Here is a 24,127-nt window from a genome sequence, read left to right on the forward strand (position 1 = left end):
GTAACATAGGACTTCATGTTAATCAAGTCATAATTCTAACTTCTTTCGAGGTGGTTTGAATGCCGGTGGCTTCAACTTACCTCACTCATTCGAAAGGATGAGATAGGTTGGTCCTACACTAGAGGATCAATCTAGTTTTCTTACCTTAATAAAAAAAAAAAAAGTCATAATTCTAACTTAACTAATTACCCATCCAATTTTTCCATCAAATTAAGTAGAGATGTAAATTAAGTTAGGGTTAATAAACTTAGGGTTTATGGAGAAGGTATGAATAAACGTGCAATTTGAGCCCTTAACGGGTAGTGAATAGTGATAGCTAGAAAAACCAAACATTTTTCTATTTCAATACACACATAGTTTTTGAACTAATTAGAAAACTTCGAATTTTGTTGTCTGTTAATCCGATCCCATCGCACTTTGCTCGTTGCCTGTGACAGTTTAAATTTTCTATTTGGCTACTTTAGATAATTAATGACAAGACCACTCCTAGATGATTGCAGTATTAGTTTGATTGCTTTTATGATATATGTATCCTTACAATCATATGATAGCTAGATGAAATTTCTCCATTTGGTAATTTGTTTGGGTTTATCATAAATTAGTCGGCAGTGGTTACACAAGAGAGGATGTGGCCTGAGGTGGGGGAGGGCAGGCAGTCGGTGGGGTAGTGGTGGACTGGTGGTGGTAGGGGTGGTGGTTGAGAGATGGAGGGGGAGTTATGGGAGAGAAATGAAATGAGCAGGGGTAAAGTGGGAAAACATGTACATGATTGAGTAAATCATGTACATGAAAGAGCAACACCCAAAAACTAAATGAGGTTGTTATTATCTTAAATTCTTTTTTTATTTTTTGAGGAAAGTTATTATCTTAAATTCTTAATCAATGGGTAATGGGTAACTGGTAGTGTTTATTATTAGACAAGTTGGTCTCACATTATTTCAATATGAGACCCTCTTTCAAGAAACTAATCCCTTGATTCTCTGACATCGACTTGATAAAGAATTTAAAAGTACCTAGACTCCTAGAGAGAAAGCTCACCAAGGTTAGGTGACAGCAAAAAAGTAAATTTTAACATCAACAAGAACTAAAAATTGAAGATCACCTGGTGAGAAGCAATCTTGCTGCTATTGGTTTTCCTTTTAGAATACATCGATGAAGTGGTGAGTGACCTCTGGAATCGGACGCATTAACATTTGCACCATATTGCAGAAGCAGCTCCAACATGCCTATGTCAGCAAACTCACTGGCAAGGTGGAGCAAGTGGCAACCTTCTAGATCTTCCATGCTTGGGATTTCATTTTCAGCAGACAAATTAGAGCTCTCCGAGGATTTGGAAGACAAATCTCCAGTCCATTCATTGGTATTTTGGCCATGGTTTGTCTGCTCTGGTAACAGCATTACTTTGGCAAGAGTTACAGAAGAGTTTGAGGATGAAATCTCATATATGGCATTAACATCTGCTTCAAAGTTAACAATGCACCGATACACTGCTTTCTTATCATTTGTACGGACACCTTCCCATATTTGTTGTGACAATGACCGTAGATGTTGCGTGTCTTTTGGCTTCCGAACAAAAAGCTTTTCTGCATACTGTTTGAACAATAAGACATACAGTTACTAAATACTAAGCAATGGTAGCGGTCCGCCTAATCCAACCCTAAACTATCACAGCTTTATCCAAAATGAGTAAAGCGTATAGAAAGAAAAATAATCAAATGTTCGTAAGTAATTCTACTTAAGATCTATTAAGTCCTTAATAAGATCAAAATATTATGAGTAACAACAACAACAACATCAGAGCCTTAATCCCAAAATGATTTGGGGAAGGCTGACATGAATCATCCTTTAGAACCGTCTATGGGTGAACGCACACCTCAAAATGCGAAAATATAGAAAAGAAAAAGTGAAAAACAAAAGGGGAGTGAAACATAATACAAAAGAAGGTAAACTTAAGGTTTTAAAATCGAAATCCGGATTTCTTTTACAAATTTAAATCGAGAATAAGGATTAAAACGATTATGAAAATCGAAGTAAGACTTAAGGTTCCGGAATACCTTAAAAGTGAACCAAGTATTAATATATAAGAAAGTTGTTGGTAAAAAGGCGTAATAAATCCGAAAAGAACAAATACATTTTTAAAAATTAAATAAAAACATTAATATATCAAATAACATCAAATACTAAAAATCCACATGTATCAAAATATTATGAGTAACATTTTATAAAATTGAATAACAACAACAACAACAACAACATCAGAGCCTTAATCCCAAAATGAATTGGGGTTGGCTGACATGAATCATCCTTTCGAACTGTCCATGGGTGAACGCACATCTCAAAATGCGAATAAAAAAGGGAAGATGAAAAACAAAAAGGAAGAACGAAAATGTAGTGGAAAGTCAAGGTAAACTTAGGGGTTTTAAAATCGAATTCCGTCTTTCTTTTATAAAAACTTAAAATTTAAATCAAGAGAAAAGATTAAAACGATTTTTAAAAACCGAAATAGAGTTAAGGCTCCGGAATGAACCAAGTAAAATCTATAAGAAAGTGGTTGGTGAAAAAGTGTAATAAAGGAGAGAAAAAATAAATAATTTAATTTTTAAATTAAATAAAAAACATTAAATCTGTCAAAAAAACATCAAATACTAAAAATCCACATGTATCCTTTCCCTCCATTGTGCCCTCTCCGTCACCATACTCTCCTCAAGCCCCAGAACTCTCATATCGTGCTCTATCACTCTCAACCATGTCTGTCTCGGTCTTCCTCTGCCTCTAGGGACCTTTTCTGTTCTCCAAGTCTTCAGCCTCCTAACTGGTGCGTCCATAGGTCTCCTTCTCACATGGCCAAACCATCTTAGTCTGTTTTCCATCATCTTGTCCTCTATTGGCGCCACTTTTACCTTTTCCCTAATCACCTCATTCCTTAACCGATCTTGCCTTGTATGTCCGCACATCCACCTCAACATGCGCATCTCCGCCACACTCATCTTTTGAATGTGACAATGCTTCACGGCCCAACACTCGGAGTCGTAAAGTAGAAGCAGCCTAATTGCCGTGCGATAAAATTTTCCCTTTAATCTTTGGGGCATATCTTTATCGCATAGAAACCCTGAAGCACTCTTCCATTTCAACCATCCCGCTTTAAATCTGTGAGCCACATCTCCGTCTAACTCCTCATATTTTTGAATAATAGATCCTAGATATCTGAAGAAATCCGAACCCTCAACAACATTCCCATCGAAAATAATACTCCCTGCCTCTGTCGATCTCAACCCCGCCACCTTAGTGAACTGACACCTCAAATACTCAGTCTTACTCCTGCTCAGCCTGAACCCACGAGTCTCTAAAGTCCACCGTATTATTTTATTATTAACTCATATTTAAATTTATACAGAATTGATATTTCATATTCATATTAGTGATTCACAAGTATATTAAAACAACTATTAACATCACATTAAATTTTTTATGCTCATTCAATTTTATAAAATACTTTAATGTAAGTGTTTCAATTAAACACTTTTTTAAGTACGGAGAATTTCATATGATTAGAAAAGTAATACGGAGTACTAAATAATACTCCGTATAAGATATAATACAATTGTAAAAAAAAAAAATTATGGAAAATGGCAAATAAAAAGGTGTAAGAAAATGATTTTAACCTATAATATGACCTTGATCCAACTTAAACATGTATTGACCATTTGACCCGAGTGACCGAGTCACCCAATCCGACCCCAACCAGTTTGACAGGTCTACAACTAAGGTATAGAGTATGTGCTCCTAATATGCACAATAGTACAATTGCTCTATATCAGTAATTCATGGAGAACCGACAATTTTTCTTTAACACACAAACTCAAATAAGACTGTTGTATGGTGGCTACAACGGCACCAACCCATATTATGCACCTCATTTAATGATGTTAAATTGTCAATAATAATTATCTTGCATCATACAACATACTTACTTAAACACACCTTCTTTAACAATTGTGTAATAGAAACAGGAAAAGAAACGTTAAAAGAGTGCACCTTTGCATGGATGAACTTTTCCTTTATGGCTATTGAATCAGCAGCACTAGGTTTGCTAATAAAAATCTGGTGGGACTTATCAGCCTTCAATGAGCTTACCAGTCAAACAAGAAGACACCCCCAATCAGTACGAATATAATAAAATAAATACATCCTAAACTTAGTACAACCCAGGGAAATATTTACCTTGAAGGTGGAAGATCAACATGAAAAGCACCTTTTGACCGCAACAACTCTTCCCATACCGAATTGGCATAAGCATTGCCCAGAGATTGAAACAATGAGATAACAGAGGGCTCCCACACTTTAACATCAAGTGTCAGTGATCTAACCTACAGATTTATAAGCCACTGTCAGTTTACAAAGAGTAAAAAAAGGGTGAGACTTGAGAGTTTAGCTGCCTCTTGGGTCTGTGTGTGTTACCACACAAACTAACCATAAAAGCAAAATATAGGCATTTTATACAAAAGCAAATCTGCATGATAAGAGGATATGTTCACAAACTTTTCAAGGCTCATACCATGTCAACTAACTAGAAGTCGAAAGAAAAATATCAAAAGCGAATAATTAAATCGAATCTTGTGAAAATTAGGAAAATCTTTGAAAGAAAAAATAGTTTGAATTTTCTGTACTCAAATGCATTCACCTCCTAGACCTTAAATAGAAGATAATGAACCTATGTAGTTCCTAATTTGTTACGCATTAGTTCCTAGGGTTTATGCATGAGTATGTTCTAGGCTAGTCTTTGATTCATGCACCTAAACGATACATTTTATTTAATAACGCTCTAGAAATACTCGTTATTAGAGAAGGCAAGGCCTAGCTTAGCTTCTGAGCTCAGCCTGAACATCACACCAATATTTGTATTACCCTTTAAATATCTCAATGCTGTATTTGTCATCGCAATGTAATAGTGCTTGGTTCAAGCACTAACCTAGAAAAGCTAAGTTTGTGGTATACATATTCCTTAATAAGCAACGTTGCACTTCTGTTTGTTCATTCAGCCAACTGAACTAAGTTTAAGTCTTGTAAACCCACTTCACACGTACGACAAATCTATTTAGAAGCCCACGAGTGTCATTTTTAACGATCGCGTCTCATCTGCCATAGTATTTTGCCACTCTTTCACCTTATAAGACTCAATACTTAGCAGGGTTATCAATATCAAAGTTCTGTGACTTACAAGCCTCTAGAACAAGGTGTATGACTTGACAATTCTAAAAATCACTGGAGATTTTTGTTGCGGACCAATAGCATTCTCATCAGAAGGAGGTGTGTGAATTTGACTCAGAGGCTCAACTTGAGGAGAAGGTAATGGGCTCAATGCAACCTCATCAGAAGCTACTCATACTTGCAGCAATGAATTGAGTTCTAGAAGCGTGATGCACATCCTCTGAACCCTTTCTTAATACAATTCCATGGAGCATATTCATCTAACTTGAAGGGGAGCTGAAATTCTTTCCAACATTTATATTGTACGCTCGATAGCTGCAGCCTAGAAAAATCCCCCTTATTTTGATACATTTTACTTGGCTTTCTTTTGAGAGGGAACATACACATAACATACCAACCAAAAACTTAGTGCTTACCTTACGGTTTGTGTTCAGGGTCGAATCGATTCAGTTCGAGGGATGAGTTTGAATTTGAGTTCGCAGAATGCTACCTACCTTCACGTGTAGAAATGTAAACAACTTTGGCAGCCTAATTCCCAAAGGAGCTCTGTTCCAGTGCCGACAATTCTATTCGAAGTTCAGTCGACTGAAACAGAACGATGCAACCTTGGCTTTGAATCAACCTCCAAAACCCTGATACGAAGTCTCTCCTGATTAGCATTCTAGTTGAATTTGCTTCTGTTCGCCAACTATGGACTCCAGTCTCTTTTCATTTGTTTTGCATATTTTCAAACCTAGTCTTCATCAATCACACTAAAGCAGAGCACTCAACTATGGAACCTTTCGCCAAGAATTTAGGCAATTATTTCTGCCATGAACATAAGAATCTGGGTTCTGTTTCTGCTCCTGCAAATAGCTTGTATATGTTTGCTTTTTGCACAAATCTTTAGGAGAGGCCAAAACGGGTAGGATAAAGAGACAAGATTACATTTATACCCCTCAAACTAAGTCATCCCCAACAGCTAAAACGCTGTCCCCATCTTGTCACCTTTACCTTAAACCACCCTGTCCACAAAGGCTTAAAAATTCTTGCAGATGTGAGACACTTCACACTTTATCTCATTAGAACATATGCATCACACTGTAAACAAGATAAAATACTCATTTCACATGTAGATAAACATTAGTATACACCAGTTTCTTTGCTTGGTTTCTCTTCTCCATAAGCTGACAATCGGATATAAATCGGAACCCCCGAAATTAAGTCACAAATAGAGTTGAATCCTTGCTGACCCATCATGCAAAAGGTCACCATTCATTTATGTTAGTAATGGACCACTACTTGTTTCCCATTATGATTAAAAAAAAAAATAAACGTACCACGGGCTATAAATTAAACGCCGTACTGTTTCAATAGCAATGGTCTCTCTTTATTCTTACCACACCACAGGCTATAAATTAAACGCCGAGTCTGAGGAACCAAACCACAAAAGAGGTTCCATCTCATCCCTATTTACCAAATTGTAGGAGATTAAGTAACAAATGTGGCAATAAAGCGATAAGACTCCCATCGGTATCCGGTTCATAAACAACTGGAGTCAGTGCTGTGAAGGATTTGTACTATTGCGCATTTTTTTTGGTGAATTACTATTGTGCATATTAAGAAAGAGAGAATAACTATCTACCTTCTCTCACAACCGACTAAAATATCATATATTTTGCTTCATCCAACTTCCTTCCGACCCCACATGATATATACTAGTTTAATCGATTGTGAGAGGAAAAAGGGATAAGGTTGGAGATAAGGATGAAAGGAGAAGGTGGACAGACACCCTCTAAGAAAGATTCTTCATGCTTTCATCCACTTTAACCTCCCAAGATTTGTTAGCATTGGTTAGGATGGAGAGATTTGAGGGAGGGAGAAAGGAGGGAAGGATCTATTTTTCTTCCTACAAGCCACATTTGAATCCCCTCAAATATAATGAAAGGCTTAAAAGGAAAACACGGGGACTCTCTCCACCCTCCCTTTCTCTACACACTTCATCTACCTTCACACCCATTCCCTACTACCTTTGATACATACAAGGTCTGGGGTTTTCTTCAATTTACCAAACCTTAAAACTCACTTTACATATTCCCTCTCTAGAAGATGATCCAGGCCTCAGTTGTAGCAGCTTTGATAATTTTTCGAGTGTGAAATTGTAACATATATGTTCTTAGGTAAGAGGTATTATTAATAAAGGAACACCTTATCTATATATATGTGAGTGACAAATAACTTATACATCTCTAGTTTCACAACCCTTTGGGTTTTCTGGAATACCCTACCACCTCCTTTGTTGGTTCAAAACTTGTTTTCCTGATTTCCTTTAGATCATTAATCACAGTTTTCTCCTGCTACGTGATAGGGATAAAAATTAGATTTGAAATCATAGCTCCACGGATTCTGGTTGATAAATTGGTTTCTGAATAATTTATTTACAACGAGTTCATCTCCGCAGCCTTACATAGAATCACGATTCACAAACCTCTCATTCACAGGATCATGTATATATTCCTAAGAATCACACATGAGGGCGTTCTAGATTTAATCTAGATGATTCACACCCTAGATGGTACTCTGCATATAGATGACCATGAACTGTTGGTCCTAGAATTCACGTAAAAATCCGTAGGACTCGTCCATGAGTATATTCTTGACTAGTCAACATGATTAAGAACCTAGAGCTGGAAACTTGACCCGACCTGAAAATGTAGAAACCCGAAACTGAAATGACCCGACCCATTTGGGACCGAAACCTGATACAACCCTGTTATAGTGATCTGATGCGTGCCTATTTCATACATTTACTTTACTCATTTGCACGCATTTCTATGCTTATTTAGTAGCGACTGGCTACTATTCTCCCATGAAATGGCTACTTTGGGTTATTTTGTATTTTATGCAGATTTGGACCCGAAAGAGTGTAAACCAAGCCAAAACCCGTCCCCGGAGTTGCATTTGAGATACTCGTAAAGTTAAGCTCGAGAATGATCATCTTGGAATGTCTTTCATCTTGGAATGTGTGAAGACGTAAGGAAGCATGATAAAGTGATGATGGACGCTGTTGTTCTCCCAGAAAAGTCGATCGACAGCCTATAGTGGTTGATCGACTGGTTTTGCTCAGAGGATTAGTCGATCGACTGGAATTTTGGTCGATCTACTATTTTCATGCCAGGCCGTGTTTGCTTAACTTGTTAATTCGGCCCATTAGTCGTTTAATTAATAATTCTTAGCTATTTCTATATAAAGACAGGCTGAGAACTTTATTAGGGCATCTTCTACTTTTGCAAAAACACAGTACTACATTACTTTAGCTTTTGGAATTTCGGATCTGAATCTGTAACTCTTTCCTTTTAATTTCGGTAATTTCAATCGTTCTTCGTTCATCTTGCTTTAATTTTATTATTGTTCTTTTATTGTTCTTGTTAATTCCATTTTATGCTAGTTAGATATCTACTTGATTCCGTCATGCAATCCTTTGATCTCTCATCTTCTTTACTTGTTGTTTTCCATCTAATTATGCGTAGCTAAACTTCTTGTGCTGGGATTTAGGGGATCCACGGTTCTATGATGTAATTTGTTAGGTTACTAGGTTTAGCAGTTTACTCCGTCTGAATTGTTAATCGTAGCATCTGATAGCGGTTTGATTAATTAAGTGCAAGTAATTAGTTGACCATCTTGTTAACCTTCACCTGGATCGAGAGATTGGAAAAGGCGAAGACTTGCTATGAACAATAGAATACTCTAACTAGGGCGAGAGCTACATTAGAGTTCTAGGGCGAATAGTGGACCGAGAGGACTTGTTCAGTACCCTTCATTCAGTAACCTTCAGACCGTTTATTGCTAGACCGTTTAATGCTGACCGTTGACCTTATCTTAGATCGTTGTAGACCGTGGTGAACCGACCGTCCTAGCTGCTTCTCTCTTATTTGAAATCGTTTATCATTTTATTTTCTTTGTTTGCTACTTTAGTTAATAGACAAACCCAATTCAAACCCCCAATTTTGTGACACAGACTTGAATTGACATTTAGATTGCAAACAGCCTCCCTGTGGATACGATCCCGACTACCTCTACTGCATTAGTTTAGGCCAGTTGGTTTATTTTTTATAGGTGTGCGATTTAACCGTATCATGATCCGAACCCAAACCTATACTGATCCGATAAGATTGATGACCCCGACAAGGCGACAATTATTAAGCTTAGTATTGATCCAAATGAAAACGATTTAGTGTTTAGCTTGATACATTTGACTTAATAATAAAGTAACCAAACCAAATAATGCCCGAAAACTAAAATTATTGGTAAAAGAATGAAGTAACGCGATAAAAAAAAAGTTGACGATAACCACACCTGATAATGACCCAACCCAAGCCCGACCCGACACATCAATTGACCCGAAAGGATATGTTCACCTGATAATGACCCGACCCAAGCCCGACCCGACACATCAATTGATCCGAAAGGATATGTTCACCTGCTATGACCTAAACCCGATATAACCCGACTTAATTGACACCTAATACATTGCACAATAACAAGTCCACTAGCGATACTTATTTCTAGAAAAGGAGAAAATATGAAATTTATTTTCCAGTAAAAGCTTCTAGCCTCTTAGAGCATATAGAATAATCAAAATTAAGGGTGTGTTTGGATAGCAAAAGTGGAGGGAAAGGAAGGGGAGGGGGAAGGAGGGAAGGGAAAGGGAGAGAAGAGAAGGGAAGGGGAGGGGGAATGGGGTGTCTGTGTTTGGATCAATTTCCCTCCAAATCTTGCCTATTGTGGAGAGATTTTGATTAGGCTTGGAGGAGGGAAATTGGATCCCTCCATATTAGGGGTGTTCATTCGCGGTTTGGTTCACCGAACCTCTAATTTAATTCGGTTCGCATAGGGTTCGGTTCGGCAAAACTCCGAACCTAAACCGCACCGTTTCTAACGGTTATAAACGGTTCGGTTAACCACTTTAAACGGTTATTAGCGGTTCGGTTACCGGTTAATCGATAATCGTTCTATATATACTTTTTGTTTTCAGTTTTCGTTTATTTTTTCTAATAGTTTGATTAAATTTTAATTATATATCATACCCAACAATAAAGTTAATTAGTTAAACTTTAGCTTTATCAGTTTAAGAAATTTTAAATTTGGATACACTATAAAAATTAAACGGAAGAACAGTTTTCTATACAATATTTTAATTTTTCGCATACTTTTTTGTGAAACGGTTCGGTTCGGTTAACCGGTTTTCTAAAATTGCGAAATTTAACCGAACCTTTTGCATAATAAAGTTAACGGTTCGGTTCAAAGAAACGCCTTGTCGAAACGGTTCGGTTAGCCGAACCTTTAAAATAGACGGTTTTTCGGTTCGGTTATTGCGGTTTGGTTTATTCTGAACACCCCTACTCCAAATCTCTCCCCCTCCATTTCCCTCCACCCTCATTTGATATCCAAACAAAGGATTTTAAATTCCCTACTCTCCCTCCCTTTCTTTTCCCTCCAAATCCTTCAATCCAAACATACCCTAAGAGCACATGGCTTGCTCTCCATTTACACTCACTCGCTTTCGCCCCTTTCGGGCCAGTATTATGAAGTTATTTAGGTTCAGTTATTATGAAAGTTACAATAATTGAAAAAAAAAAAAAAAAAATGGATCGGTCAGTTCAGATTCTGGTCACTTTCGGGTCCGTTATTATGAAGTTATTTAGGAATAATGAAAAGTGTGCAACAATAAACATTTGGGTGGGTTATGGGTCAACCTCGGGCCTCAGATCGGGTATCGAGGCGGGTTACTCGGATCAGGCCATTCGAGCTGGGTCAATTTTGTCAGGTCTAATTATGACCCAATCTTGACAGCAAGCTTCAAGTACCCTTGAGTGCTCTTGGGGGAGAGCATAAGGAGAGCTACAGCTACTGTAAACTCTATTACTTTTTCAATAGAGAGCTACTGTATGTTTCCTTCTCAATGAAGAAGCTACTGTATGAATCTTTTTCATTGAAGAGCCTCTATTGTGGGCAAAAAAACATTCTACTTTGCTCTTCAACAATTGAGACTACCTTAGAGAGCACTTAGTGAACACCTTGTAGAGGACCTATTGATTTACACGCTCTTGGGACAAAATATCAAAAGTATTTAGAAGAACTGGAAGTTCCTAGCAGTCTTTAACAAGTTCCTATTTTGAGATGGTGCAGCTTAAGGGAATAAAAAAAATCAATTCTACACTATGTATAGCTACTTAACCTGCGACAGATCTAAATTCCCAAACAAATATAGCCATGGCCAAGAAAACTGACTGACAAACTAGCACAAATCAAACAGCAATCACAACAATGTAAATCGATAGAACACAATATACCAGGGAAGCACGGAGCTAACCTTTGATATGTGGACACCAAGGTTACGATGAACACCTGAACATTCAATGCAGACTAAGACCCCAAGATTTAAGGATGCCCAGTCGGGCTCAGGAGCTCCACAATCAGCACACTTATCATTCCCACTCACCCGTCGCAGCACATCCATCGTTTTTTCAGACTTAAAGTAAGAACGTTGTTGTAGTGAACTTCTCAATGGCCTATCAGGATACAGTGATGTGAGGCACCTTTCAGAAGTGCTTTCTTCATTTACATTATGGTCAAAATCGGAACTTTCAACAGAACTACTCTCACTGGCTGATCGATGAAGACATCCCATGGGAGTAGACATACACTGATCATAAATGGCTATCCAAATTAGCATTATACATCAAGGAAGAAACACAACCGCTCAGGAATTTCATACAATGCTTACCCTTTCAGGGGTTTGAGAACTAAGTAAGGAAGCAATGACGCCTGTTATTTTCTCAATCCAATCCATTTGGTCCAAAGCGCTTTCTGCCTGTACCAGAAAGCAGATAATTTGTACAAACGAGTTAGTCCTATGGCTTTTAATTAACCATTAACTTGGGCGTATTGCAAAAAATCTCTTGCTAAACAAAGTTGAAATCAAATATTAACTGGCCTGTAAAGTGTAGTTTTTCGTTGGTGAGATGATCCGGAAGCAAAAGCGTAAATCGGACTGGTCTGCGTCAACTTTAATTGTTGCAGTAAGTAGATTGACAGTATGATGAGCAACTGATTTTTCATCATGCATGCCACCATGGTAATGTGAAGAAAGCCAACGACTTAGCAATCCAGATCCAAGTTCCGAACCATTCCTCTGACCTGAATTACGAGGTCCAGAGCTCTGTATAACAGATCCATCAAAATAATTAGTACAAGGAAATAGAACTCATACAAGTGCCAGTAGAATCACAGCAGATCCTAAGAATATAAATAGGGGGAAAAGCACTTGTTTAAAAACAATTTCACCAGAAATAGGGGAAAAAGCACTTGCATGTGGACCTGTCATTAATTGACCTGACTTTTTGCTGTCTTAAAGCCGAATGTTCAACTACTAACCCCAGATAAGCAAAGAAACCAGCACCAAAACAGGTAATGGTTAGAGTCAGCCTGTTCGGTCATTTCATCTTATATTTCCAGAACAAGTACAGTAGTAAATAGATTAGAGTGTCCCAGGCTCAATTCTCACATAAAATCTGTAGTCACTTCTCAATATCCACATACACCATATAGGAACACTTAACTTTCAAACAACAAACAAACAGCAACAGTAAACAATAATCTCAAAATGATTTTTGGGGTCAGCTAAGATCAATCATTATACCAAACCATTTAGGCATGCGTCCAAGTTTAGGCATGAGTCCAACTATGTGGAAAAATAAAAGAAACTTTTAAGGGTATGATAAAACAAAAAGTAAATGAAATAAAATAAAGATAAACGAAAAACTCCCTCCTATTCACTCTTTCCTTCCCCTTTCCTTTTTGCACAAGAAATAAGAAAGTGAATTTGGACCACACAAAGCTTCCCGAAAAAGGAAATAGGGAAGAAAAGATGTATCAAGCCAAAACGGAAATGGGGAAGAAAAGACTGCATAGGAGGGAGTAAGTATGTTGTAAGATAAAAACAAACTAAGAAAATGTGAAAGACCAAATTCAAGTGGCAAAAAGGTTTGTAAAACAAACAAAAATAGAACACGTCAAAAACTTAATTTTCGTATATATTTATTACGTAAAAATATTGAAAACAATTCGTTAAAAGGCGTTGAACGATCCATATTTTGACCCTAACCCAACATGCATACAACTTGAATGCGAAGAACACTCGGGTCACATTCAATCCGAAATTAAGTGTGCCTGTCCAACAGCGTGACATGTGTACTAGCATGCCTTCAAGTAAACTAATTGCCCTTTAAAGTGAATAGTACTTACGGAAGGTTTGCTGATGTCCTTTCTGTAGTAGTAAAGCATTCCTCTACTGTCGAGGACAAAAAACCTCCTTTTCCAGTCACCTCTCAAGTTAGATGAACGTTTCGACAGGTAACCCTGTCGTATGGTTTGAACCTAAATAGTAGAAGTTGAATAACACACTTTTGAGAAACAAACAAAAACAGAAAATGGAGAAAAAAAATCCAACAAAGTCAAAAACATGAAGGCGGCAATAAAAAAGACAGTAGATAGGAAACCAAAAATTGCAAGGAGACGGAACTGAACCTTTCCTTTCGCAGCAGATTGCATAACTGCATCAATAGTTTTATGAGAACTTCTACCAATTGCTTGCATACCATCACCATTAGGGGAGTCATTAGATCCATTAGAACACCACCTACTTTCACGGTCAATCTGTCTTTTATACTCCTGCATCCTCTCGTTAAGAGCTGCATGCTCATAATTAGACCTTTCTCTTGATTGCTGAGCATAAGTCAAGACCTACAGCAATTGCTTACAGTCAGGTGAGGATAACATGTGTATGCATGCAGTCAGTAGAACAACTGACTTTAGCGAAAGAGTCAGAAACACCATATCCCAATTACGAGATTCTAGGTTAAATCAATGTTCAAGTCACTTCAAAGTTCAAGTCACTGAGTATGAGATTAGTAATACGTAGTAACTCAATATCCAAGGTGCCCCAATCTACCCATTCAACCTCCCAGACAAGAAAGTACTATATAGTTCAGAACCAATGTTCCCGCCTCCCAAAAAAAGAGGTTACAACTTCCATAACTAAATTGGTAACTTTTTTTATTGTTGAATGTAGAAGGAATGATCAAGGGCCAATATTCTCTTTCCCCCACCCCCTAAAAAAACAAGGAAAAGACAAAAGAAGAAAAGGTTGTGATTTATCACTAGTAATTACCCTATAAAGCATCTCCTAAACAAGGCAGCAATCGAAGTCCTGCAATCAACAAGGTTTTCTCACACAAACCAAACTGAAAGCAGTGACACAGAATGGAGAATGCTGGGAGGAGACAAGATGGCTACAATTTACCAGTGGTTACCCAACAAAGCAATCTGAAAGCAGTGACACATGGTAAAGGGGAATGCTGAGAAGAGAGAAGCATCCCCAAAAATGTTGAGGTTCTGACAACAAAGACAAGGTTCTGAAACTTCCCCTTCGTTTAGGTGGAGGGATTTGAAGGGAAAGGGACAGGAACAAATTTTTTGTTTGAAGAGTAAGTTGGATTGGAGTGAAATGAGAGAGGGAGATGAGGGGATCTATTTCCAAGCCTACCATCCAAATTAAAATCTTCATAACATAGTGAAGATCTTGAAACTTGAAAGAGAACACCATAGCCCATTGTCTCTCTCCCTCCCTTTCCCTCTAACTATTGTATCCAAACAAACTTTCACGAATTGCGCAAAGTTCTTATTTTTAGGCGAAGTGAGCAGTTAAGATATCACACGAAAAAAAAAAAAAAAAAAAAAAAAAAAAAAAAAAAAGTCACCCTCAAAAAATATTGTTATTAGTGGCATCTTGAACTTCAGAGAACTTCGAAGAAAATTGCATCTATGTTTCTACACAACATCAACGATGCAATTTCTGAAGAGGAGCAAACCTGATTTATATACGGTTCCATCTGATGCAAGAGCTCATACCCCTACAAGATGTACATTCACAGTAAGTGAAACATACAACCAGTTCTAACCAAAACCTTTACAGCTAAAAATGGTGGGTACTCGGATGGAGGGGTTTAAAAATTAAAAGGAAGCTATAAATCCAAGAACCTGCTTGAAATATCGAAGATGTGCATCCATCGTCCCGCTAACTGCTTCCAGAAATTCAAATCTTTTTTTTGCTTCTATGTTAGAAAGAGTGGTCACCTGGTGATGGAAATGATACTCGGAAAATTTGAAGATTATATAAGCAACACTTGACAAACACATTGTTACTGCAAAGAAAAGACAAAGATGATAGTAGCACACTTCATACCAGATTAAAACGAGCTTGCTCAAATGTAGACCTTGCCTGATGGAGCTCCTATTTCCGAGAAAAATTGAAAACCAAGATACGATGACCAAAACTAGATGACCATACAGCATATAGTGAATATAAGGCCACAAATAAATATCGATTCATACCTCCTCCACATGCGTAGCAACATCACTTTTTGTTCCCTTCCTCAGGGACAGGAACTTCTCACGAGCCTGTTCCAATCATATATTTTCAATCAATTTAATTCAAACTCAAGTGACCTCAAAGTAATAACCATAGTCCCTATGTAGCAAGAAGCTTCAAGTCCCAAACCATAACAACATCCATAACTTCAGAAACTAGTTTAGCACAACATGTTCCCTATCCATAAGGCTCAATGGAAATGATATGGAGCATAGACAACAGTTCCCTAGCTTAGGTAAGAAATTTGAAGTTGTGAGAGAGTTATTACTCTTCTAGTAACGGATAGAATTAATTATGCTTGATGAACAAGACAAAGGATTGTCTTAAAACCTTGAACTAAGAAAATCCAAGAAAGACCAGCGATATATCAGTGTTGGAGCATCACTAGTCACTTGTCAAAAGACATAAGAAGAGACTGTTAAGGTGTCTCAAATGCCTCATCCCTAATTAATTGTCCTTGAAGATGTAAATGGTAAGTGATGGAAACCGTGCCTGGTAAAAAAATGATGTACCATTTATGTGATCAGGGGAAATAATCACATGAGAGAGGTTTGTGTACCTGTAAATATATCTCACTATCGGGATTGTCTAGCTATACCAATCTACCAAAGTGAAAGACAAACACAAATATTATACTGAACATGGAACATAGGCATGTATCAAACACCATATGATAAGATTGAAACTTAGAACTGTACAATTTAACTATTTCTCTTTTTACACGATTATTTGTCATTTCTATTATCACCCCTTTCCCCCAAAAGAAGACACTGTTTGATGATTACCCTGATTTCAAACATTTAGAAGACATGATATGAACAATCAACAAAATTCAATCCTATGACTTATTCATAAAATGTTTGAGAAAAACCTGATCATATGCAAGACATGCCTTGTCAAAACGTTTACGTGCTTCCTGCAGTAAAACAAATTTTTAATAACAAAACAAAGAAATGTAGGATTAATAACAATGATTACTCTCTGCTACAAATTCAATGACTGGAAGCACTAAAATCATGATTCATAATTAAGTGATAGCCGCTGAAAAAAGAAAGTAACACGGAACCTTTTATCCATGACAGTGTAATTTCATCAAAAATCAATCTAATGCACTATCTGAAAATCTCCAATTTCAACACTAAACTAGGGATTTGTTTATGCAAGAAAGCCAGGCATATAATTGTATGAAATGTATAAACAGCATACCTTCACATCATGCAAATCAATGTTGACAAACTGCAACAACCTATCATTCACCATGTGCTCAACCTGGAAAGCCAAGGATCTCAAGCAAATCAGTGCAAAAGCCATAAATGCCAAAAAGGCATAGCGGAAGCTGGCTCTACCAAGGCTTGATGGTATCCTTTACAAACCACCTTCAAGGATCACTGAGAGAAACTACGAAAAATTTACTAAGGAGCACCACACAAACTCGATAGTTCTCGTACACAAACAATTTGAAAAATTGAAGATTTGTAGACTTAAAAGTCCAGAACCTGACTTCCAATCTGCAATGGAAAATAAGTGACGGGCCTAAACAACACCGTTGGTCAAGAAGTAGCAAAAAAGACAACAAGAAAAAACGATTTTCTGTTGGCAAACTGTAGAAGATTGACAATGGAACCCTGAACAGAAAGTATTTCTCGCAAGTCGCAACACCATGTACTTCCACTCCTACATTTAAATTTTCTCGGACAACTAGTGTCTAAAAATATGATTGATAAATTACTAGAATTCCATTTGGACATTAACGTCCAATCCCCAAATGGGTGTAGTGTCTAGACATGAACAGCGATCAGCAATAATAAAGAGGATAACCACATGGAACAGGTAAACAAGTTTTGATAGGCAGACGGAAAGGTAAACAAATAGATGGAAAAAAAGAAAGAAAGAAAACTTGTGAAGCACAACCAGAGGTTTCATAGGAATCATAGCAACAGTCAAGGCCCAGCATTACTACAGGTTAACTACAGTAAGAAAGGTACAACTTTGATGAGCGATGTCTACCTGAGATCGAAGTACTTCCTTGTAGGTTCCAATCTCTCTTAACGCAATGGTAAATTTTGTCATGACAGGACCTGAATACAATTATGTTCCCATCAATACTATAAAGAAAACATGTCAAAATTCACTCAGACACAATACAAGTGAGGTATTACTAGCAAAATTAAAACAAGAGAAAGAACAGGCAACATAAATTCGAACATCAGTAAGAGCTTCGATGTGACCAGTAAACAAATGCACTAGTCCACAAACAACATGGGAAATTCATACATACTCCAAAAGAAACATATGAAACACCTTTCACGTACCTCCAAAAGCAACACTTATCGGGTCATTATGCCCTCCCCCAAATGCTTCTAAAGCACTTGCAAATGCTATATCACCATCATATGCTTCACCAAGCCCTTCACTGAAAAGGTGTAATCGGAACGGAAGGTTAAATAAACAAGATCCACTGTCATTGTTAAAACTGGAAATGGAAGACCATGAAAAGGGAGAAAGGGACTCTGGGTCCCTGCCACCAGTAGTCTTAATGAAGACAACGACAATCTAACGTCAAGCAATAAATTGAAGGAGTTTAGCTAACAGAAAATAATCAAAGATCATTTCAACCAAATTGTGAGCTCAAATCATATATTACTGATAGATGGTGAAAATAAGTATTGACAAGCTTACATGAGTCGAATGCTCACTATAAGGTAGAACAGATGAATTCTTGGTACTTAATACCTCTTTCACAAAAAGAAAATAAATAGCATATAAGCATCTCCAATCAGCAATGGTACAATTTTAGACTTAGAGCTGTTCACATCATGGTGAACATGAACATGATAGACTGATTCAGATATAGCACTTCCAATACCCATTGATTAATCAATTTTCAAATATTGCCAATATAAAAAAGTTTCTAATTACATCACTGATTAATCATCTTCATTGTAGTAGTATAAGTATATACAAAGTGGTCAAGGCAACAACTCAACAATGACATAAAAAAAATTTGGATATCAGCATTTTCTTATTACAAGGTCCTCACTCAATTTCCTTGCATAGCTTCTGGCCTATAGACTTCCTAGCATAAGAAGAAAAAACACATATTCCTTGAACGTATTTGCTAAATCCCGCACACAATTTTACTATATCCTACACATTTTATCTTTTTTTTTCCCATCACTACCCTTCATCATAAAAAAAATAACTTAAAAAAAATTAAAAACAAACCCAATCCTCCTCACCATCCCTGACCACCCACCCCAGCCCCTGACCACCCAGCACCGACCACCCATCCCTCAGCACCGACGACCAACCCAGCCGTCAACCACCTTACCTGCGGCGACGACCAACCCCGCGTGCGACGCATCCTTCCCCTTCTCCCTTCCCCAACACCGATGACCAACCCAGCGTCGTCAACGAACCCTGCCGTCGTCCATCCTGCGGCGTCGAGTACCCCGCATGCGACCCATGCTTCCCCTAACTGCTCTCTTCCTCAACACCTCCATCGCTTCCACCCATCCTTAAGCCCTGACATCTAACCTTGCTCCGTCATCGGTCAGTTTATAGGGTGGCTGATGGGGCGGCAGGTAGGGCTTCTATGGAGGTTTTTTTTGGGGATTTATAGTTTTTTTATTAATAATATGTCCTTTATTTGTGTTAGAAATGAGAGGGGTAAAGTCGAAATAAGGGGGAAAAAGTGTGTAGGATTTAGAATTTTCTGTGTTGGATTTAGCATGTCCCTTTCTTGAATACCCCTTGATTGTTGAGTTAAGAGCTTAAGGTCTCATGGACGCTACATATTTCTTCCAAGTATCGTAGACATCTAAAAATATGTGTACTAAGGACAAAAGCATGCCGGTAAGCTAAGTTGCGGGCTTGAACAATAAGTAGGTACATTCAAAATTTTGGCGCTCATTAAAATGGGTAATCCAACGAAGAAGTTCAGACATACGTGTATTTTCGACTTCCCTTGTAAAACTTCTGGCATCTCTCCCTTAATGATTCAGAACTCTCCTCCAAGCCCTGAAGCTGCATCACAACATAGTCAAAATAGATGGAAAAGAATCTAGCTATTAACACTAACAAGTTCATGGACCGCAGCAAACTAGAAGCATGCTTATATTCCATGAATATAAGAGATGAGTCAGAGGACCAGTTGGGGTGGGGGAGAGAGCGGTGATAGGCTATAATTCAATAGGTAGGCACGCAGCACACTGGTGCATGGGGTGCCAAGATAGCCCATTGCAACAGTATGTAGAGGTTCAAACATTAAAAATGTAATCTAAAAGCAATTGTTTGTCTGGACACTTAACATGCAGCCTTAAAGGGAGAAGAAAGAGGAAATAAGAATATGCGACGGAGGAGAAATTCAGAGTTCAGACGGCCATGGAAGACGCGGGAGGGAATCAGTGGTGGTCTATGTTACTTGAACTTGGGTACTAGTGCTATACACGGATACGTATCAAAGTGTTGTACTTGTCCTAACTCAAATTTTGAGACATGATGACTATATTCGAAATGAGGGGCCAAGTCCAAGATAGATTTTTACTTGAAAGTTTGAACTACTAACTATGAGTGATATCTATGAGTGATATAGAGAGATATTGAGGCACAACTATTAAAATCAAAAGAAGTATACTAAAGGTTTCATATACTAATCTTTTCCTCTACTTTTGTCGTGTGAACCTCCAGTTATGTCCCTGCTAGTCTGCTACAAAAGGTGTTAAATTAGTAAGGTCGTAACGGTCGAGTACTGATTTTGCACCCATATCCCCAAGTGTCGGGTTGGAAAGTGAGGAGTCAAAAATAAGGCAAATAACATAGTGGAGATCAGAATAGGAAAAGGGAGAATAAAAAGGGAAGGGGTTCAAAGCATCATGAGGAAAGTTATCTCCACACAGTAGGAGGTTGGGGCAGTGCATCGTGAACGAAGGCATTTGTTGGCCTTAGTCATATTTTAGTGAGGCCTCTTAAAAAACAGTCTTGATTCTTGAGGGATAATCATTAACCCTGAACGTCAAGGGCCTTAACCAATACTTTCTCTCCAGCAGCACAACTCGCCCAATTTAAATTCATAAAACATAGGACAAAGCCAATGGATCTTCATCTCATACCATGTGAAATTCCACATAAAACGGGTCAAGGTCACAGCCATAATGAAGAAAGAGAGTCCATTTCATAAATCCAAAGGATGTTCATCCTAAAACCAACGGAAAATGAACGGAGTAACTCCCTACTTTTATTCATAAAATGATCAATACTCTCATCTATGATCAAACATGTGAGTAAACATATCCTAATTGAAGCCTCTTCAACATGCTGCCATATATGTAAAGGACTAAGCTAGAGGTAGATCATCTATCAAAAAGTTTCTAAAGATGTATCCACCATAAACCGCAGTAACCTACATTATTTTCTAAATCTAGACCCTCATATATATGGTCCTAGGAAACAAAAAAATAAAAATATCCACCCGCACTCGCAAAATTTTCTATTTATTTAATTTGCAGAGGAACCAACATAAGCAAGCTCACTGGTATAGTGGTATTAACTGAGAGGCAAACATGTTTAGTTCATAAAGATTAGTTGCAGGCGATTAAGCATTTATAATATAAGACGGTCTTATAGCCATAGGTGTACGAGCATTGCTGAAAACTGCTACACAAATTAATATAAGACGATCTTACAGGTGCGACCAACGCATTAACCTTGCAATTAAACGACGAATATGGGACAAATTAATGTATGACCGTCTCACACAAGACTCAACATAAAAAGAGCAGATCAGATATGTGCATTATCAAATTCAATAACTCAGAATCAACAAACCAGAACTACGTCGCAAATTAAACAGTTAAATAAGCGAAAGAAACCTGTTGGCGAAACATAGGAGAATCATCAAGCTTTCCGAAATGCATGTTTACGACTTCGAAATTCCTAGAATTAGCTAAAAAAACACAAATACAGCTACCAATTACACTCCATAATCAACATACGGAATCTTTGTTTGAATTCCTTGGTTACTTATCATCTCCAAATTGGAAACCCTAGAAATTGAAAACTGCAATTATACAAGTGGTGTGTGTACTGTGTACTACTCGAAGTAAGAACACAAGTGGTGAGAAAAATGATTATGCTTGGGGGAAAATGTTGGTATTTTAATGAATAGAGTCAATAGGTCTTGGTATAGACGGGTGGAGCGAACATACGGGTAAAGATTTCTAATAAAATGGGTAGGGGGACAAGGTGGGACAACCCATATGCTCCCCACTGACAAATGGGTATTTTGTGAGGGAAAATGATATCCGTCTATACGTATAGACGGATACTATCCGTCCGTCTATAATGAGAATTTGTGTTTCAAAGGAGGTGAGAAAAAGCGAAATAAAGTGAGCGAGTGATGTTAGACAGTGAAGAAAGAAGACAATTTTATTAAAAAAAATTAAGAAAGAGAGAGTAGAGTGTTAAAAAGCAAGGAGACAGATTGAAAGAGACATCCAGACATTTTGAGCATTTTAATATCAGTCCGTCTTGCTTCAGATCGCCTTAATCGCAATAAGACCTCTAACAAGTGAGAAGCATATGGATGGTGGGACACCCCTTGTGCTTTCCCACCCACACCTTAAATGGGTTTTTTGTGAAAGGAAATGATATCCGTCTTTTAACCATTTCAGACGAATATGACAGTCTGAAATAACAATTTGTGTTTTAATATTGGATTTTCGACTTACTTTAACCGAGAAGGCTATACGGCGTGTATAAGGCCCATGTTAGACGAATAATAAGAGGACACGTGAATTTGGGTAGGGATCATATAGAATCTTTTTCAATTACAAAATTTTGGGTATTAAAATTGAAAATTTTGAATTTAAAATTTAAATTTAAGAAGTTGGATAATCATTCTTTTTTTTAATAGTTTTCTGATTATTTTGCAAAAACTTTTTTTTAATATACTTCATGATATTTTCCGATCTAAATTTGTGATTTACATAATATTTCCTTTGCTCTTTTTTACCTAGCAATTTCTTCTCTCATATCTTCCACCATCAGCCGGCCACCAATGTCCCCCACCATCCCTCCCACCCACGCGACACCTACCGCCCCAACCTCTACGCCACTACACGCCATCACATCCGCTACCACCAACACTACCGGATTCTCTTAAACCCAATAAAACCAAGCCAACCATCATTTTCTATAATTTCAGATCTTGGTGCGGTGTTGTTCCTCATTTTGAGTTGTGTTTTATTTTGTTATTATTTGATTGAATTGAGTATTTTGTAATGTTTAATGTGATGATTTTGAAAGTAAGAGGAGTTTAGAGGAGTGAGTTTTTAGATCAATGGTCTTCAACTTCTTCTCATCCACACCTAATAATTTATGTATTCTAACGGAACTCAATTGCCATCCTTATGCCACAGATATACCGCGTCGAATGTACCACTAGATCACACATACATTGTGTATATCTTCCCTTCATGGAAGTATTCCCGTCTATAAGCGTGATAAGACTTATTTATGTATCAACCAACCATCATGAAATTCATTAGTAGCACTTGTTATAATTTTACTAAAATCATCACGGTTTACATACGATTATCACATGTTTGTGTCGTCTATTTAATCATGCTATATCGCAAATATTATTTAAACACACTTTTAATGTTAACAATCCAAGCAAAAGTGGCACACCAAGTATCATTACCAAACGTAAACCATTCATGAAAATTGATTATGCAAGTCTTACTAGGCCCACTCGATTAGTAGGAGGTCATTATGGTCACTAAACAAGGGTATGCACTTGATAATTAGTCGAAATTATGCAAACCGGGGTAAAACAGGTGCACTCGATCGAGTGCCTGAGCTTACTCGATGGAGTGCCCAACTTCTAGGATGTTCCACGTTCTGTTCATGGCTCCACTCGATCGAGTGAAGGGGTCCACTCGGTCGAGTAACTGACACTCGTTCCAGTGAAGTGAGTACTCGGTCGAGCGTCGCCTGAGTAAGGTGTCTTTGGCCCGCAAATGGCCTCCAAATGTATCTACCTCCCACACAAAAACAATTAAGTCTCAATGGTGACTACCACACCATCATACTATTAAAGATATGAAGAGTTTTAGCCTTATGGCCAAGGTTATAACATCTAAAATAAATAATTCAAGTGTCAAACCGACACAAATGTTCCACGAATACGACTCATAATCATAACATTACGGAGTGACTTCTTTCTCTTGTTAAGGCCCTTCTGTAACACCCCCTCATACCAAGGTGCCTTACCAGGACCACCCTACCATGAGAGTACGTTACCATCTCGGTTGCCCGAGGTTAGTACATATCAAAAGCGTCTGAACTGAGCACAGTTATTAAAGTAATGTAAAAAAGCGAAGTTTACAATATCCGAAACCAAATACTGTTTAATGAATTACAACTTCAAAGTCTTAATAATAAAAG

The 24,127-nt window shown here is 37.7% G+C and overlaps 1 protein-coding gene across 4 annotated transcripts in view; it reads right to left on the reverse strand.

Annotated features, from left to right (window-relative positions):
• The window catches only part of LOC141633117 (ADP-ribosylation factor GTPase-activating protein AGD3-like), a 31,829-nt gene extending 9,744 nt beyond the window's left edge, over window positions 1–22,085 (reverse strand). For 2 of the 4 annotated variants that reach the window (XR_012537921.1, XM_074445599.1), the window contains exons 1-18: window positions 21,550–21,831; window positions 19,629–19,705; window positions 17,992–18,092; window positions 17,687–17,757; window positions 16,886–16,948; window positions 16,551–16,595; window positions 15,643–15,708; window positions 15,494–15,541; window positions 15,289–15,384; window positions 15,120–15,161; window positions 13,777–13,992; window positions 13,495–13,626; window positions 12,185–12,409; window positions 11,975–12,061; window positions 11,561–11,893; window positions 4,222–4,367; window positions 4,036–4,129; window positions 1,103–1,590 (exon numbers count right to left, since the gene is read on the reverse strand). Coding sequence is in view for 3 of the 4 variants with exons in the window: in XM_074445599.1 (XP_074301700.1) it covers window positions 1,103–1,590; window positions 4,036–4,129; window positions 4,222–4,367; window positions 11,561–11,893; window positions 11,975–12,061; window positions 12,185–12,409; window positions 13,495–13,626; window positions 13,777–13,992; window positions 15,120–15,161; window positions 15,289–15,384; window positions 15,494–15,541; window positions 15,643–15,708; window positions 16,551–16,595; window positions 16,886–16,948; window positions 17,687–17,757; window positions 17,992–18,092; window positions 19,629–19,705; window positions 21,550–21,594 (2,375 nt within the window). In the remaining variant the exon portion in view is untranslated. Of the gene's footprint in view, window positions 1–1,102; window positions 1,591–4,035; window positions 4,130–4,221; window positions 4,368–11,560; window positions 11,894–11,974; window positions 12,062–12,180; window positions 12,410–13,494; window positions 13,627–13,776; window positions 13,993–15,119; window positions 15,162–15,288; window positions 15,385–15,493; window positions 15,542–15,642; window positions 15,709–16,550; window positions 16,596–16,885; window positions 16,949–17,686; window positions 17,758–17,991; window positions 18,093–19,628; window positions 19,706–21,549 lie in introns of all 4 variants that reach the window. The other 2 variants (XM_074445597.1, XM_074445598.1) reach the window with 2 other exon arrangements.
• Window positions 22,086–24,127: the final 2,042 nt, after the last annotated feature.

This window comes from Silene latifolia, chromosome Y (genome assembly GCF_048544455.1).
Source record: "Silene latifolia isolate original U9 population chromosome Y, ASM4854445v1, whole genome shotgun sequence".
NCBI lineage: Eukaryota > Viridiplantae > Streptophyta > Magnoliopsida > Caryophyllales > Caryophyllaceae > Silene > Silene latifolia.